The following is a 12246-nucleotide window of genomic DNA, read 5'->3' as shown; positions in this document are numbered from 1 at the left end:
GTGCCAGTGCAAAAAAAATAAAAATTAAAAAAAAAAATTAAAAAAAAAAAAACAGTTGTACTTTTTTTTTTTTAAAGCAGTGAAGTCCCTAAAAATGGCCAGTCTAAGTTCACCTTGAGGGCAAAGCACAGGCTACTTTAAAATAAAAATCTTTTAGTACTAGTCAATAGAAAAATAAAGCCTGTTCTCTTCTGTGTAAATAATTTTTGATCAATGTACTGTTCTAAGGCAATTCCCAATTAGCATATCCTATAGCTGATTGTCAGACCCTGTCCACAGGATACAATTGTGACACAGGCTGTGAATATTCATCAATAGGAGTCTGTAAATCTGAGTAAGTAATGACAAAGCCTCTTTAGGGAAAGAGGTGAGCTGAGTAGAATAATGGCAATCTTGGGGGGCAGTGGGGTATTTTAATTTAATCAAATCCAGAGCAACTGAAAAACATACTATTAAAAGGGCTCATTCTCTGAAGCAAATACTTTTCAGAAAAATGTACAGTTCAAACTGACGTGCTAAATTGGCATCCTTACATCCACTCCATTCTGTGGATCAAAGAGAAGTTAATAATTTCCCTTGCCTTTTATCTCCTTTATGGATGTGTTTGTGAGTATGTGTGCATATGCATGTGTCCGGTGTGTGCATGTGCATACATGAGTAACACAGAACAACGGCAGTGAGGGAGGGGTTCTTGCTTTTTCTGTAATGAAGTTGGAGATTTTATTTTTTTTAATCTGATGGTACCTAATAGTCACTGCCCACTGTAGTAAAAGCTCAGAAGTATTGCAACTTTCTCTTGCCTGTGTTTGCCCAGCCACCCTTCTACATACTACAAGCACTGGGAAATTTCAATGACACAGCTTGGAATGGGTTCAGTGACCTCAATTATGCCCTCCTACCCACTCCAAACTCCTTTCAATTTGCAAAAAGGTTTAAGTGGACAAAACCCAGATGCCTTCTGCTTGTAGTTCAGTAAGAACAGATTGGGCATGTAGATTCTTGTCAAAGTGATATATGTAGTTCATTTTCCATTAACTCTTTCTTAACTAAGGGTTTTTAATTTCCAAGTGTAGCACTCTGCTTTGCTTTCTGTTGTTTTTAAAGTTCATTATGCCTACACCATCATTTAAAAATGAACTTTAAAATACCTGAGCTAGACATTGACTGATAAAAAACAGAATGTTTGATTCTGCTTTTAAAGGCACTTTTTTTTTGTTTTTAAACTTGTTTCATATGTAATAACTCATCCTGTTGTCTAAGAGAGTTGAAAAACATTAACTAAATACACTAAGTGAAATCTCCAGTTTGGGAGGAAAAAGAAATGATGACTTATAGAAATGATTTATCAGTCAAAACCAGTACATGGACCCCAACGACCTTGAGCTTTCTTCAGTTGGCTTACTTAAAACTTACATTTAAGTAAGTTGCTTTTAATATGTTACAATATTGCCCCAAAGAGGCAGTGCCCTTCCCCTCCCCCAGAGCATTTCATTACACTCCCCTTCTCCCTCTCTCTCCCTCTCTCTCTCTCTCTCTCTTTCATTCTGCAGAAACATGTGCTGTCAATAACGGAGGCTGTGATCGGACTTGCAAGGATACCGCAACAGGGGTACGCTGCAGTTGCCCAGTTGGATTTACCCTGCAGCCTGATGGGAAAACGTGCAAAGGTCAGCCTCTGTTTGCTTTGCAATGCATCATTTGCCTTCAGCAGGTCCAGTACAAGATGTAAATATTCAGTTATTTAATCAATACTTTTTAAGTCGAGGCAATACTGGTATAGTGATTGCAATTAAGTTCAGTAGCTTTCTCCTTCCCTAATTTTTGTGTATTTACCTGGTTCAGTTGTTTTTATTTATTAAAGGGTTTTATTACTGCAAAGAAATGAGATGCAGAGGTCAAACTGTTTCAAGCTGAGCAGAAATTTAGAGGAACAACTTGGGGCTGCAAAAAAGCCTTTAGTTTCAAAGGACATTCTGATACCTTTGTAAAACCTCAGTCATCTAATGGTGTCTGCATTTGTCTATTCAGAAAGTGAGTTACAATTGTCAAGCAATACTTTGTTACCTGAGAATAATCAACTGCTTATTACTGAGTGAAGCCAGGTATTGCTGAGAAAAAACCCCAGACACTTAGTCATTTCTGCACCTTCAAAAGATAAGTAACCAGCTCCAAAGGAAAACCAAAATAGCATTGACAAATGGAGGAGTCTAAACCACACAGTTGATGCTCAGGTTTTACTGCTCCAGAGGCAGCACGAGAGCCTGTCTTTCGTGTGTGTGTTAAAGCTGTCTTTCGTGTGTGTGTTAAAGCTGACGTCAGGGGAAAAGAGAGCAAAAAAGAGTATCTGATAGCACTGTCAGTATGTGCTCGCAGTTAAGAAGACGGGGACAGCTCTCAAATGTCCCTACAGTCACACTCCAATGGCACATGAAGAGATTTGGGCACATGTTGGTAGGACCAGGCCATCTGTCAAGCATTTTCCCATTCTCCCAGTTTCCTGTGTATTCCTTTTGAGCTTCTTTGCAAAAGACTTGGAGATGGATATCTAGGAGGACATGGCACATATTCTTGTCACGGAGAATATTTTTCATCACTCAGTGACTTAGCTTAATTTGACCTAACTTGCTAACAAATTATTGTGACTTTTTTTCCTTCAAATTAACCAGAAATGTCAGAATATCCTTAGTCCAGAGCTTGATGTTACTTTAAATAGTAAAACCCACAAAAATAAACAGAAAATGTGTGGTTTCCTCTTGCTCCAGGCTGAAAAATCCCGGTGCTTGGGCATGATCCTGTTAGTATTTATAGAAATAACAGTCCATTTGCCTGTTCATTTGAAAATAAAACATTTAAGCTGCCATCACACGCAATGTTAATAGTTAAGGGTGAGCGCACATCAAAACTCAGTCATCTTAGTTCAAGCCACATAAAAATAAATCTTCATTTTTATCAGCAGACTAGCTAAGCCATAGCAGAACAGTAACAGTGATTCCACCAAGTGCTTAAAAAGGAAGCATTTTAATAATGTAACATGCACCTAGGCTTGATCATAATGTTTATTATTGAAACTGTGTCATAAATAAAAAGAGTAATTCTAAATTTAGACATTTGGCCAGAGAGCTAAGATGAAACAATATTTATATAATAATCAAGACTATAATTATTCCTACAGAAAAATTAAATATTCTACTGATCCTCAAACCAAATACCTTAGCTCTAAGCTCTTTCACATTTTGCTTTTCCCCTTTTTTATGAGTAGAAAATATAAGAAACAGAATCTGTGTTTTTATGATGCTGCTGATTCTTTCTTACTTTCTTAAAATAAGCAGCCACAAGAAATTAACTCAGCTGCTTTAATAAAGCAACAAGCAATTTCTTTTTAACCATTATTGACATTTTAGGAAATATTCTTTATCCTAAAATGGTAAAATATACATTTTGAATTTGATTTAATTAATAAAATTTATCTTATGTATTGCACTGTGAGATTTCTCAGCTAGATCCTGCTCTCCTGAAGTTGAAGTGATTTTCCATTTAAACCTGTGCACAAAACATCCTGCACTTAAACTGACCAGTGAAGTTTCTTGCACAGCTTTTGCAGGCAGCCCTTAGTCAAGGGGGATGCTCTGTAGGATTGCCATCTCCTGAGGGCAAAAGTGAACTTTTTGGTGGAGTGACATTGATGTCCTCTTGGCTCCTCTTGCTGATAGGTAAAGCCTGGAAAAGACCAGACAGGACAAAGTCAGTGTGCACATATTCCTTCCTCTGCATTCTCTAGAAAAGAAAAGAGAGAGAATCCAAGTTTTCTCCTTGGATTTCTTTTTCCTCTTTACCATCCTTGATTTGACTGGCCCTCAGTTTCTCATATATCCAGTCCCTTGCTCCTCCAGCTGTAATTTTACATCTGTGTGGTAAGAGCAAGGGATTATCTCCTGGATGCCCTTTAAAGCATCTTCAGGGATCATAGAGCTGTCACATCCTGTCTTTCCTGGGCACAGTTTTCAAGTCCATGGAGCATCATAGCATGTCCAAGTGAGGTTTCTCATAGAATATAATTTTAATGGAGGTTATGTTTCTAAATATAGAAGAAAGATATGCCATTGTCTGTTAAGGGAAAGTAGAGATGTAGGGCATGTAAGAAAAGCTGAGAAGAACTGGAAGGAGAATTAATATATTAACTGAAAAATGCAATTGTGGGTAGAGCAAAATGATTAATATGTTTAGGTTTAATTTAGCAAATAAAGTTGACCAAAAATAATGTTTTTATTGGAAAGACTGTGATTTCTTTTAGTCCATTTTGGCATCTTCCTCTCTAAGCCATTTTACATAGTGCAGCTACTACATGAAATTATGTAGAAGCTTGGATTCAAGTGGCTTATATAAGACTCAAAGAAACATCTGAACTTCTGGGTATTGCAAAGTGGATGTAGGATAATTTATTAATGTGTAATTCTAGCTCACTTGTAGGTGATTTCCTCAATAATGTGCTTTTGCTATACTGGTAGTTTATGGACATCTGCTGACACATTTCTTTCTTACTTTTTAAGTGAATGAGTTGTGTTTTTTTTAATTCATGAAATAGAAATACTATTTTTCTAAATAACAAAAATTTCTAGATGGTTCTTTTCAACAGTCAGGACTCTAGTCAATTTTAGGCATTGTGTAGACACATAATGGGAAAAAAAGTTGACTGTCCAAAATGTCCACAAGTTTTGTTTAGTAGTTGGGAATTGCATTAATTGTTTAGAATAGAAAAAAGGCAAGTATACATGCAAAAGGAAAGACAAGTTCTTAAAAAAGAGTTTATGAAAACATGCTTGATTGCCAAAAGGTGGCAAAGAAACCCTTTTAAATGTAACTAATTGTTCTATGCTTTGTTTGCAATATCACAGTTCCCATTCTGTAGTTCTATCATAGAAGCTGGCAGGAATTTAAATCACAGAGTACAGAACTGAGTCCTGACTAAAAATCTGATATTTCTCCTGGCCCTTCCCAGTGTATCAGAGAATGGAAGGTGTAGGAGAACAACTTCCAAGTAATACAAGAAACCTGCCTTCAGTGGTTTTGCAAAAGGTTGACCTCTTCTGTAGTGAGAAATGAGAGTTCATTGTTCCTAAAATAATCAAGCTCCTTTTTTAATGCAGAGTACAGTCTGGTTTATATCAAATGTCAATAAATTTGGGGGGAAAATTGTTGAGATAATTTTAACATGGAATACATACAGGTATCTGCAGAACACATAGGAAGACTCCTGTCCACTGTTGTGGAGGATTGCTTTGCTTTTTGGAAACTGGAAAAACCTTTTTAATTCTCAATTACATATATTACTTACCTGGTCTTGCAGTGAAATAAGAGCAAAAGTGTTGTCTGTGGTCTAGTTAGAATGATCTTCAGATGTATTAATGGTGCTTGGGTAAAAGTTCATTAACCTTTTGCTGTCTTTTAAAAGTCAGACTTGAACTCAAGTCCTCCTTCAGTTGGCTTGGCACACAGTGGAGAATGCTCCTATATTCCCTTCAGCTTTCCTGTCAACTTGGCTCTTAACAAGCCAAAACATGGAGGCTTTTGACAGCTAAGAGAAGAGACATTCCAGGCAGAAAGGGTTCCACGTTCTCCCTCTAATTAATGCTATTTAATTTCTACTGCCATTGTAACTGGGTGATGCCAGCTTGATGCTCAGTTCATTTGATGCTGTTGATTATTGTGCTACACATGAGGAAATAGTGTTGGGCACTTCCTTGAATGCCTGCCAAGTTATCCCACAGAATTCAGCCAATTCAGCCAGAAAGGGAGACTGGAGATTAAAAGACGTAGAGGCCCAGGATGCTTATTGCTCATTACCTCCTACCCACTTTTTAATATCTTCTATGTTGAACATATCAGGGGTTCTGTGGTCCTCATCTCCCTTGTTTGTTGGTTTCTGTGCCTCCTTCTTGCTGAGTGACCTTTCCATGGATCCAGCTCCATTCTGCCATCAGTGAGAAGATTCATCAGTTCAGCATTTTAATTATACTAAATACAGCTTGGGTAACTGATAATGATGGAGGCTCATTTGCAAAAGACTTGTAGGGTTCAAGAGGAGTGAAGCCAGACTAGATTAGACTTAGCACAGATTTCTGAAGATTGTTTAAATCCATCTGCCAAACAAGATCAAACAATAAAGAGCTCACCATCCTGAGGGCAGCTACAGGAAACAAGCTGGGCCAGGGAGAATTCTTCTCCCAGGACTTAAAAGTAGAGAAGGACTGAGAATGATGGCAAAAGATGATGTCTGAGAGAGACAGAGACTTTCCTTTGTGGCTTCTCTAAGAGAATCAGAGCAGGAGGAAGGGCCGGAAGCTTCTAGCATGGTGTAAAATGCATGACTATGTGTATGACATATATGCCTCATTTCTGCCCTGGGACTTAACAAAGAAACGCTGCCCCCAGGCACTCCTGTGCCCAAATAAAGCCGCACTCTGCTGCTTTCTTCCCAGCACTCTACACCTAGACATAGAGGAACTGTGCAGGCTGAAGCCCTTGCTGAGCTCCTACAGTCAAATAGCACAGCAAACAGAAGTTTTAAGCAGGAGAAAATGGATTTCAAGGGATAATTAAGCAAAAGCAACATCTCAACTATGATTTTCCCACAAACATCCATAAAGTGCTACATAACTTGGCACGTTCCACATATGTTTGGTAATAGCAAGATGTGGATTATTTTGTTCAGTTGATTTCCTGTTTTGTATCATTTCACCTGTATTTCATCATTTAATTTGCATCTTGTAACAATCTACTCTTAAGGGGAAGGAACCTGACAACAGGATTTTGGGATAGTCAGCTGGGCTGGAATGTCAGGGGGTTTAGCAGCAATGTGGTATTATGTGTTCATAATGTGCCACCAGCTGTGACTAAATGCAACAGGATCAATTCCTGTACAGGAACAGGTCTGTGCCAAGCCCAGGTGACCTCACAGACGTGTGTTTAGGAGACAAAAAGTTCCCTCCACATGCCCACCTAGAGATGGAGCATTTTCTTGGCTGTGTGACACTTGGTCAGTCCTTCTCAGCGCTCTGGCATATTTAACCAGAGCAGTGTTACGCTGGGGTTATGGGCCTGCATGGCAAACATTTCTCCTTCCTGCTGTCTCATTGTCATGGTGACCCAGCAATGGGGTGGGCTCTCCACTTCCTCAAAACAGGCCCCCATCCTTCAGCATTCCGAGGCAGCAAAGAAATGTGGCACTGATGCGCTTAAATACTTGACTGTGCTGCAGTGGGAGTATCAGAAATGCCTGAGTGCTGAATGATCTGTCCAGTAACTCAGCTCTGAAACCTTCTTTATCATTAAGCAATCTAGGGAGAAAAAAAAAAAAAAGGCAGGAGTGTAGAGATTAATGAAAAATCTCACAGAACTGCATCAAAGTTTATTTGAAATAAAAGGAGAATTTTGCACTGTGCTAGCTTGATATAGTAATTACATTTTTTTATCTTGCTTAATTGCAGCCTATTACAGCAGGAAAATGCATTTTAAATCAGTTTTGAGTACACAAAAAAAATGAAATCCTGAAGGTGAATTAAATTTTGAAAATGGAATTGTTTCCATGAGAAAAGAGGTTTTTTTAGAGAATGAGTTCCAATGAAACAAAGCATGTCATGTTTTGTTAAGTATGAACTGAAAGGTTTCATTAAATTAAATGCTTTAAATTAATGCTTGACATCAGTTTGGTATAAGATTATGACTCAGATGCTGAAGGCTTTCCTCTCTTTTCATTCAGAACACACTAACACTAAGTGAAAAGCTCACAGTCAACAGTTCAGCTGGCCAATTTGGCTTCATTTCCTGGCTACAGGGTATCTGTGAACAGTTATGATTTCCTCCATATTTCCATTAATCGAAATTACTTAAAATTTGTTTCAGTTTTTTTTCTCTAAATTGGATTAAATTGACTAGAGCACTTAGAATTGCATCTTGTCAGTCCCAATCTATTCATATGAAACTGAAAATGTTTCCTCTTTTTCTTTAAAAAGGTACACCAGACAGAACACAGGTTATTTTTACTGTTTATTAATAGTAAGATATAGGTGTTAATCTCATGCATCCACTATTAGCTTGCCTGAATTATGATAATACCTTTATTTCACTGTGATTGATTAGGTAAATTTCAGACTACTATGGTTTTTTTCATTTGTTGCCTTAATGCAATGGTTTTGCTGTCAGAGTACCTTTGATAAACTCAGGTTTTGTTTGATTAATATCCCTGATCAATTTGACAGGTTTTTTACATGTTAGTAAAAATTAGACAGTAAAATATAGTGCAAGAAAACCTCTAAAATGTATTCATCACTCAAGCTTACACTAAGGCAGATGAAACTTCCATGGCTTATATGACCACACTTCTCACAATAGGGGTCTCAATGCTTTTAGAGTCAATACTGTAAGTTTGGAACAGGCCTTCTGAACTGAAATGGATCTGACCTAAGAAAAAAATACAAGACAAGCCCAAATGATTTCATGTGAATGAACTTTTTTTCCCCCTTATTTGTAAAGTGATCTCATTGAAAGCAATCACCCAAATACAAAGCTTTCCTTGGTTGAATTTGTTCACATACATCACCATTTTAAATGGAAAGGAATTTAAATTATCTCCTGGAAAGTTTAAACTTTAACATTTAGAGGCAAATCTCTTCATAGCTGTGTGACTACTCCTGCTTTGAATCCACAGCTTCTTTCTGTGCACCTCCCATGAGCAGTGTGTGCAATATCTGTGATGCTCCACGCTATGCAAGGAGTATCAGTGGCCTTAGAGCAGGTCCTGGGGCTTACAAAGAGAGCTTTTCCCAGCTCACCTTTCTCTAGCAACATTAACTTTTTTTTCAACACGTGTGAAGAGGTCAGTTCAGCTCCCTCCACACAGACACACAGTGTTTTTGAGGAACTTAAGCATTATGAGCCATTAGCCATAACAAGCCATTACAATTTTCTAGTCCTTGATCAAAAAAAATTTAAAAAAAGGAAAAAAACATACATGCAAATGTTGTGAAAGTATAAACTCAAGTGAAAGAAGTTGCTGACAGTCATCACCTCCTCTGCAGTCAGAGTACTGTGGTACCAGCAAATGTCAGCATAAATGTCAGCTACAGAATTACAAGCAGTAGTGGGTTTTTGAAGCCAAAAAGGGCAGAGACCTGCTTGTCTTATTCCCTTTTCTTCTGATTACATTTTCCTTGCTCACTGCACCATGGCCATCTACTTACATGTCTTATCTTTGGGAGAATTTAGGTAGTTAATAGAGTGATTGTACATTTACATTTGATTCTGGTTCATAATGTCAGTGCTTCATGCCACAGAAATGTGGTGTATAGCACATTCAATTTTGTAACATTCTGCTGAAATAGTGCCTTGGATTCATAGTTTGGTTTGGAAAGGAGCATACAGGAGATGGTCCCTTAGCCTTACCTTAGTCAAAGATGCAGTGACAGGGAGTGAGTGAGGGCAGCTTTTCCTTTAAGCTGATGAGTAGCATCTCTTTGCTTGCTGCACATAAATGAAGGTATCTGGGCTGGATCACTCTGAGATATCCCAGAGCCACAGTGTGCATGTTGCTTAGAGTCTGACAAAAGTACCTAGGGGAAGGACAGGATTACCCTTAGCATACTTCAGCTTACTCTGCTGGAAAAAAAAAATGCCCAACTTTGCAAGTCGAACGAGATTGAGATACACTTAGTGTTTAGACTCTCTATGAAGAAGCTGACATAAACCACTTTATGATCCTTGTGAGTGGCAAGTAGTACAAATGTTTTAGGGTAATAAGTCACATACACTTCTGACTTTATAGGGGAAAATTTCTCAAAAATTTCAGAAAACTGAGTGCTCATGAGATTTCAAGTCAAGAACCTCAGTAGAAAAGGCACTGAAATTTGCTGTTTCATTTTTAAAACAGAGGTTGTCATCCTCGGGCCTTTATGTAGACTCCACTTCGTGTGACTCTTCATTTGATCCCCAAGACCACTGTTGTCCCCACCATGGATACCCAAGTAGTAACTCCATCCTGTCTCTTATGCGTCAGCCCTCAGGGCATCAAATTTCATTTTTCACCTAATGCCTTTTACTTCTCTCCGGGATCCCTCAGTGAACTGTGTTCTAGAATATAGTCAGAAGAATAGGTGACCCCAAGGGAAAACAAGCACATCAGTCTTTGTTAATTCCTGATGGGATTAGAGGTTTTACATCATATGGTTCAGCTACCTCCTATTTATACAAGCTTAAAGAGGTGTGCATTGGGAAATAACATGGGGCAGCTGGCACCCTCTGAACTCATCTTACTGCAATAACCTGCTCCTAAGGACATGGAAAGAGTTTAATCCCAACCTCTAGGGTACCCACTTTATTTGCCTTGGCAATATCCCTGAACTGGGTTAGCCTTTCCACTTCCCCTCAGAGTCTAACAAGGAACACAGTGCCTCTCCTTGAGCTCAGTAATAGAACCAAAATAGAAGAAGAAGTGTTAATATAGTGGTGCAAAGAGGCCTGTGTTGTCCATTCATATGTGGAAGTCAATGCAGGACAAATTCTCAGTCCCTCTGTGGTTTTCTTCAGAGTTCTTCCCTCTGAAAAACGTTCTCCTCCAGGGGAATCAGAGTGCCTTAATTTTTTTGAGTGACAGGCCAAAGCCAAATGATTTTATCAAATTATTTTGGCAAAGCCAGTCCACAAGCAGTCTGAAGTCAGGGGGTAGAGGTTTAGAAGTTAGCTATTGAAGTATGTGTTGTCTTTTAGCAACCCTTAGGTGTTTACTGAAGTGGTTCATTCTGAGCCATTCCTCCCCCCCAGATGGCTTTCTCCCTACTTCTCATCAACTTCAGCCAAGAGTAAGCTTCCCAATAATCAAATCAAGATCTAGATTTCATAATTCACTATAAGCAACTCCACTTTTATCAGATTCCATACACAACTCTGCTTTCAAGCTACAGAAAATTACCCTCCCAGTGTTTGCCACTTAAAGTAAGTGTGTGTTCAAAAATAAGCACCATTTGAGTTTGCTTCTCTGTACCTGCAAGCGAAGAGCTATCAGAAAATAGATCAGGTGTAATCACAAGCCACTACAGCAACATAGCAAAACAAAAAATACCTTTTCCTTCTCCATGCTGATGATAAGGCAAATACAAATCTTGTGGCTGAGGTCTGTCTTTTATCCTAAAAACAAAGAAAAAAAATAAATACAAAAACCTCTTAAGTCTTTGCATTGACAGAGGACCATCTTTGCCTTACATGAGAAGTCAATGCCTAAATTAATTCATGAACGTGAGACTGAGCTCAAGAATGATAGCAGTGAAAATGTGGGTTCTACAGTAGTTAGATTAGTGCTTTTAGGAGGAACAAAAACATTAATTTAAAATAATAATTGTCTATATATGTGTGATGCACAGATTAAATGTGCAATTAAATGTTCCATTAAAATTGCCAAACTTCCTTAAAATTACCATCTTAAAAACCAATTCTGACCATTATCCAGTACTTCTGCACAGTTAAAGGGTTTTGAGACCACATGCCATTTTCAGGAAGCAAGCAGGAAGCCTTCTTGGTAAAGGCAGATTAGTGGGAATCCCAAACTGCTCAACTGATTTACAGAAACCAGCAGATTTTTTTTTAAAAACATTGCATCAGCTAGATCACCCTGTCTCTTCCCCTTCGCAGTACTCCTCTTTTTCTGACAAAACCATATGATTAAAAAGAGGCATTTTTTACAAACAAGTAACCAAAGGCAGCCAGTGCGTGATTTGATTCTGTGAAACAACAGATGTGTCTGCCCAACCAAAAAAAAAAAAAAGTAACAAAAACAACATTAATTGAGAGGAAAATTAGGGATTTTATCATGAAAACAGTGGTCCTGGTCAGGGCTTGAGTACTGGCAAGATTTTCAGAACACACGTTTTGGGGAAGCCCTGAGACGAGTCATATAGTTGGACCCACTAAATGCCCCTACAGGGAAGTTTTTGGCACATGAATCAACCACATGCATGCTGCAGAGATAACAGGTGGGCTTGTAGTTGGTGAGAGAAGAAAACACAAAGGGAACTTATTTTCTAGGAATGACAAATGAAAGACTAAAGCCAAAAGGGAATATTAAAACACAGAGGTTATTTTTTGTTTGATAATACTCTAGCGAGATGTGAGACCATCTGTGTCCAAAATAAACCATCATAAACATCAGGACTGAGAGAGGGAAAACTGAGTAACCAATGGGAGAACAATAATCAAGTTCAG

The 12246-nt window shown here is 38.3% G+C and overlaps 1 protein-coding gene and 1 long non-coding RNA gene across 4 annotated transcripts in view; one reads left to right on the top strand and one right to left on the bottom strand.

Annotated features, from left to right (window-relative positions):
* The window catches only part of SCUBE1 (signal peptide, CUB domain and EGF like domain containing 1), a 191003-nt gene that overhangs the window by 125457 nt on the left and 53300 nt on the right, over positions 1-12246 (top strand). For both annotated transcript variants that reach the window (XM_053978276.1, XM_053978277.1), the window contains one exon: positions 1551-1667. In XM_053978276.1, coding sequence (XP_053834251.1) covers positions 1551-1667 — 117 coding nt within the window. The remainder of the gene's footprint in view (positions 1-1550; positions 1668-12246) is intronic.
* LOC128807723 (uncharacterized) lies at positions 3120-6811 on the bottom strand. 2 transcript variants are annotated; one of them, XR_008437263.1, is made up of 3 exons: positions 6737-6811; positions 5853-5968; positions 3120-3717 (listed from the first exon to the last, which is right to left on the bottom strand). It is a non-coding gene; the product is annotated as an uncharacterized LOC128807723 (long non-coding RNA). The 2 variants fall into 2 exon arrangements; XR_008437264.1 differs by lacking the exon at positions 6737-6811 and adding an exon at positions 6171-6646.

Source organism: Vidua macroura, chromosome 5 (assembly GCF_024509145.1).
Source record: "Vidua macroura isolate BioBank_ID:100142 chromosome 5, ASM2450914v1, whole genome shotgun sequence".
Lineage (NCBI taxonomy): Eukaryota > Metazoa > Chordata > Aves > Passeriformes > Viduidae > Vidua > Vidua macroura.
Note: the sequence above shows the minus strand (reverse complement) of the source record. Positions and strands in the feature narration are given on the sequence as shown.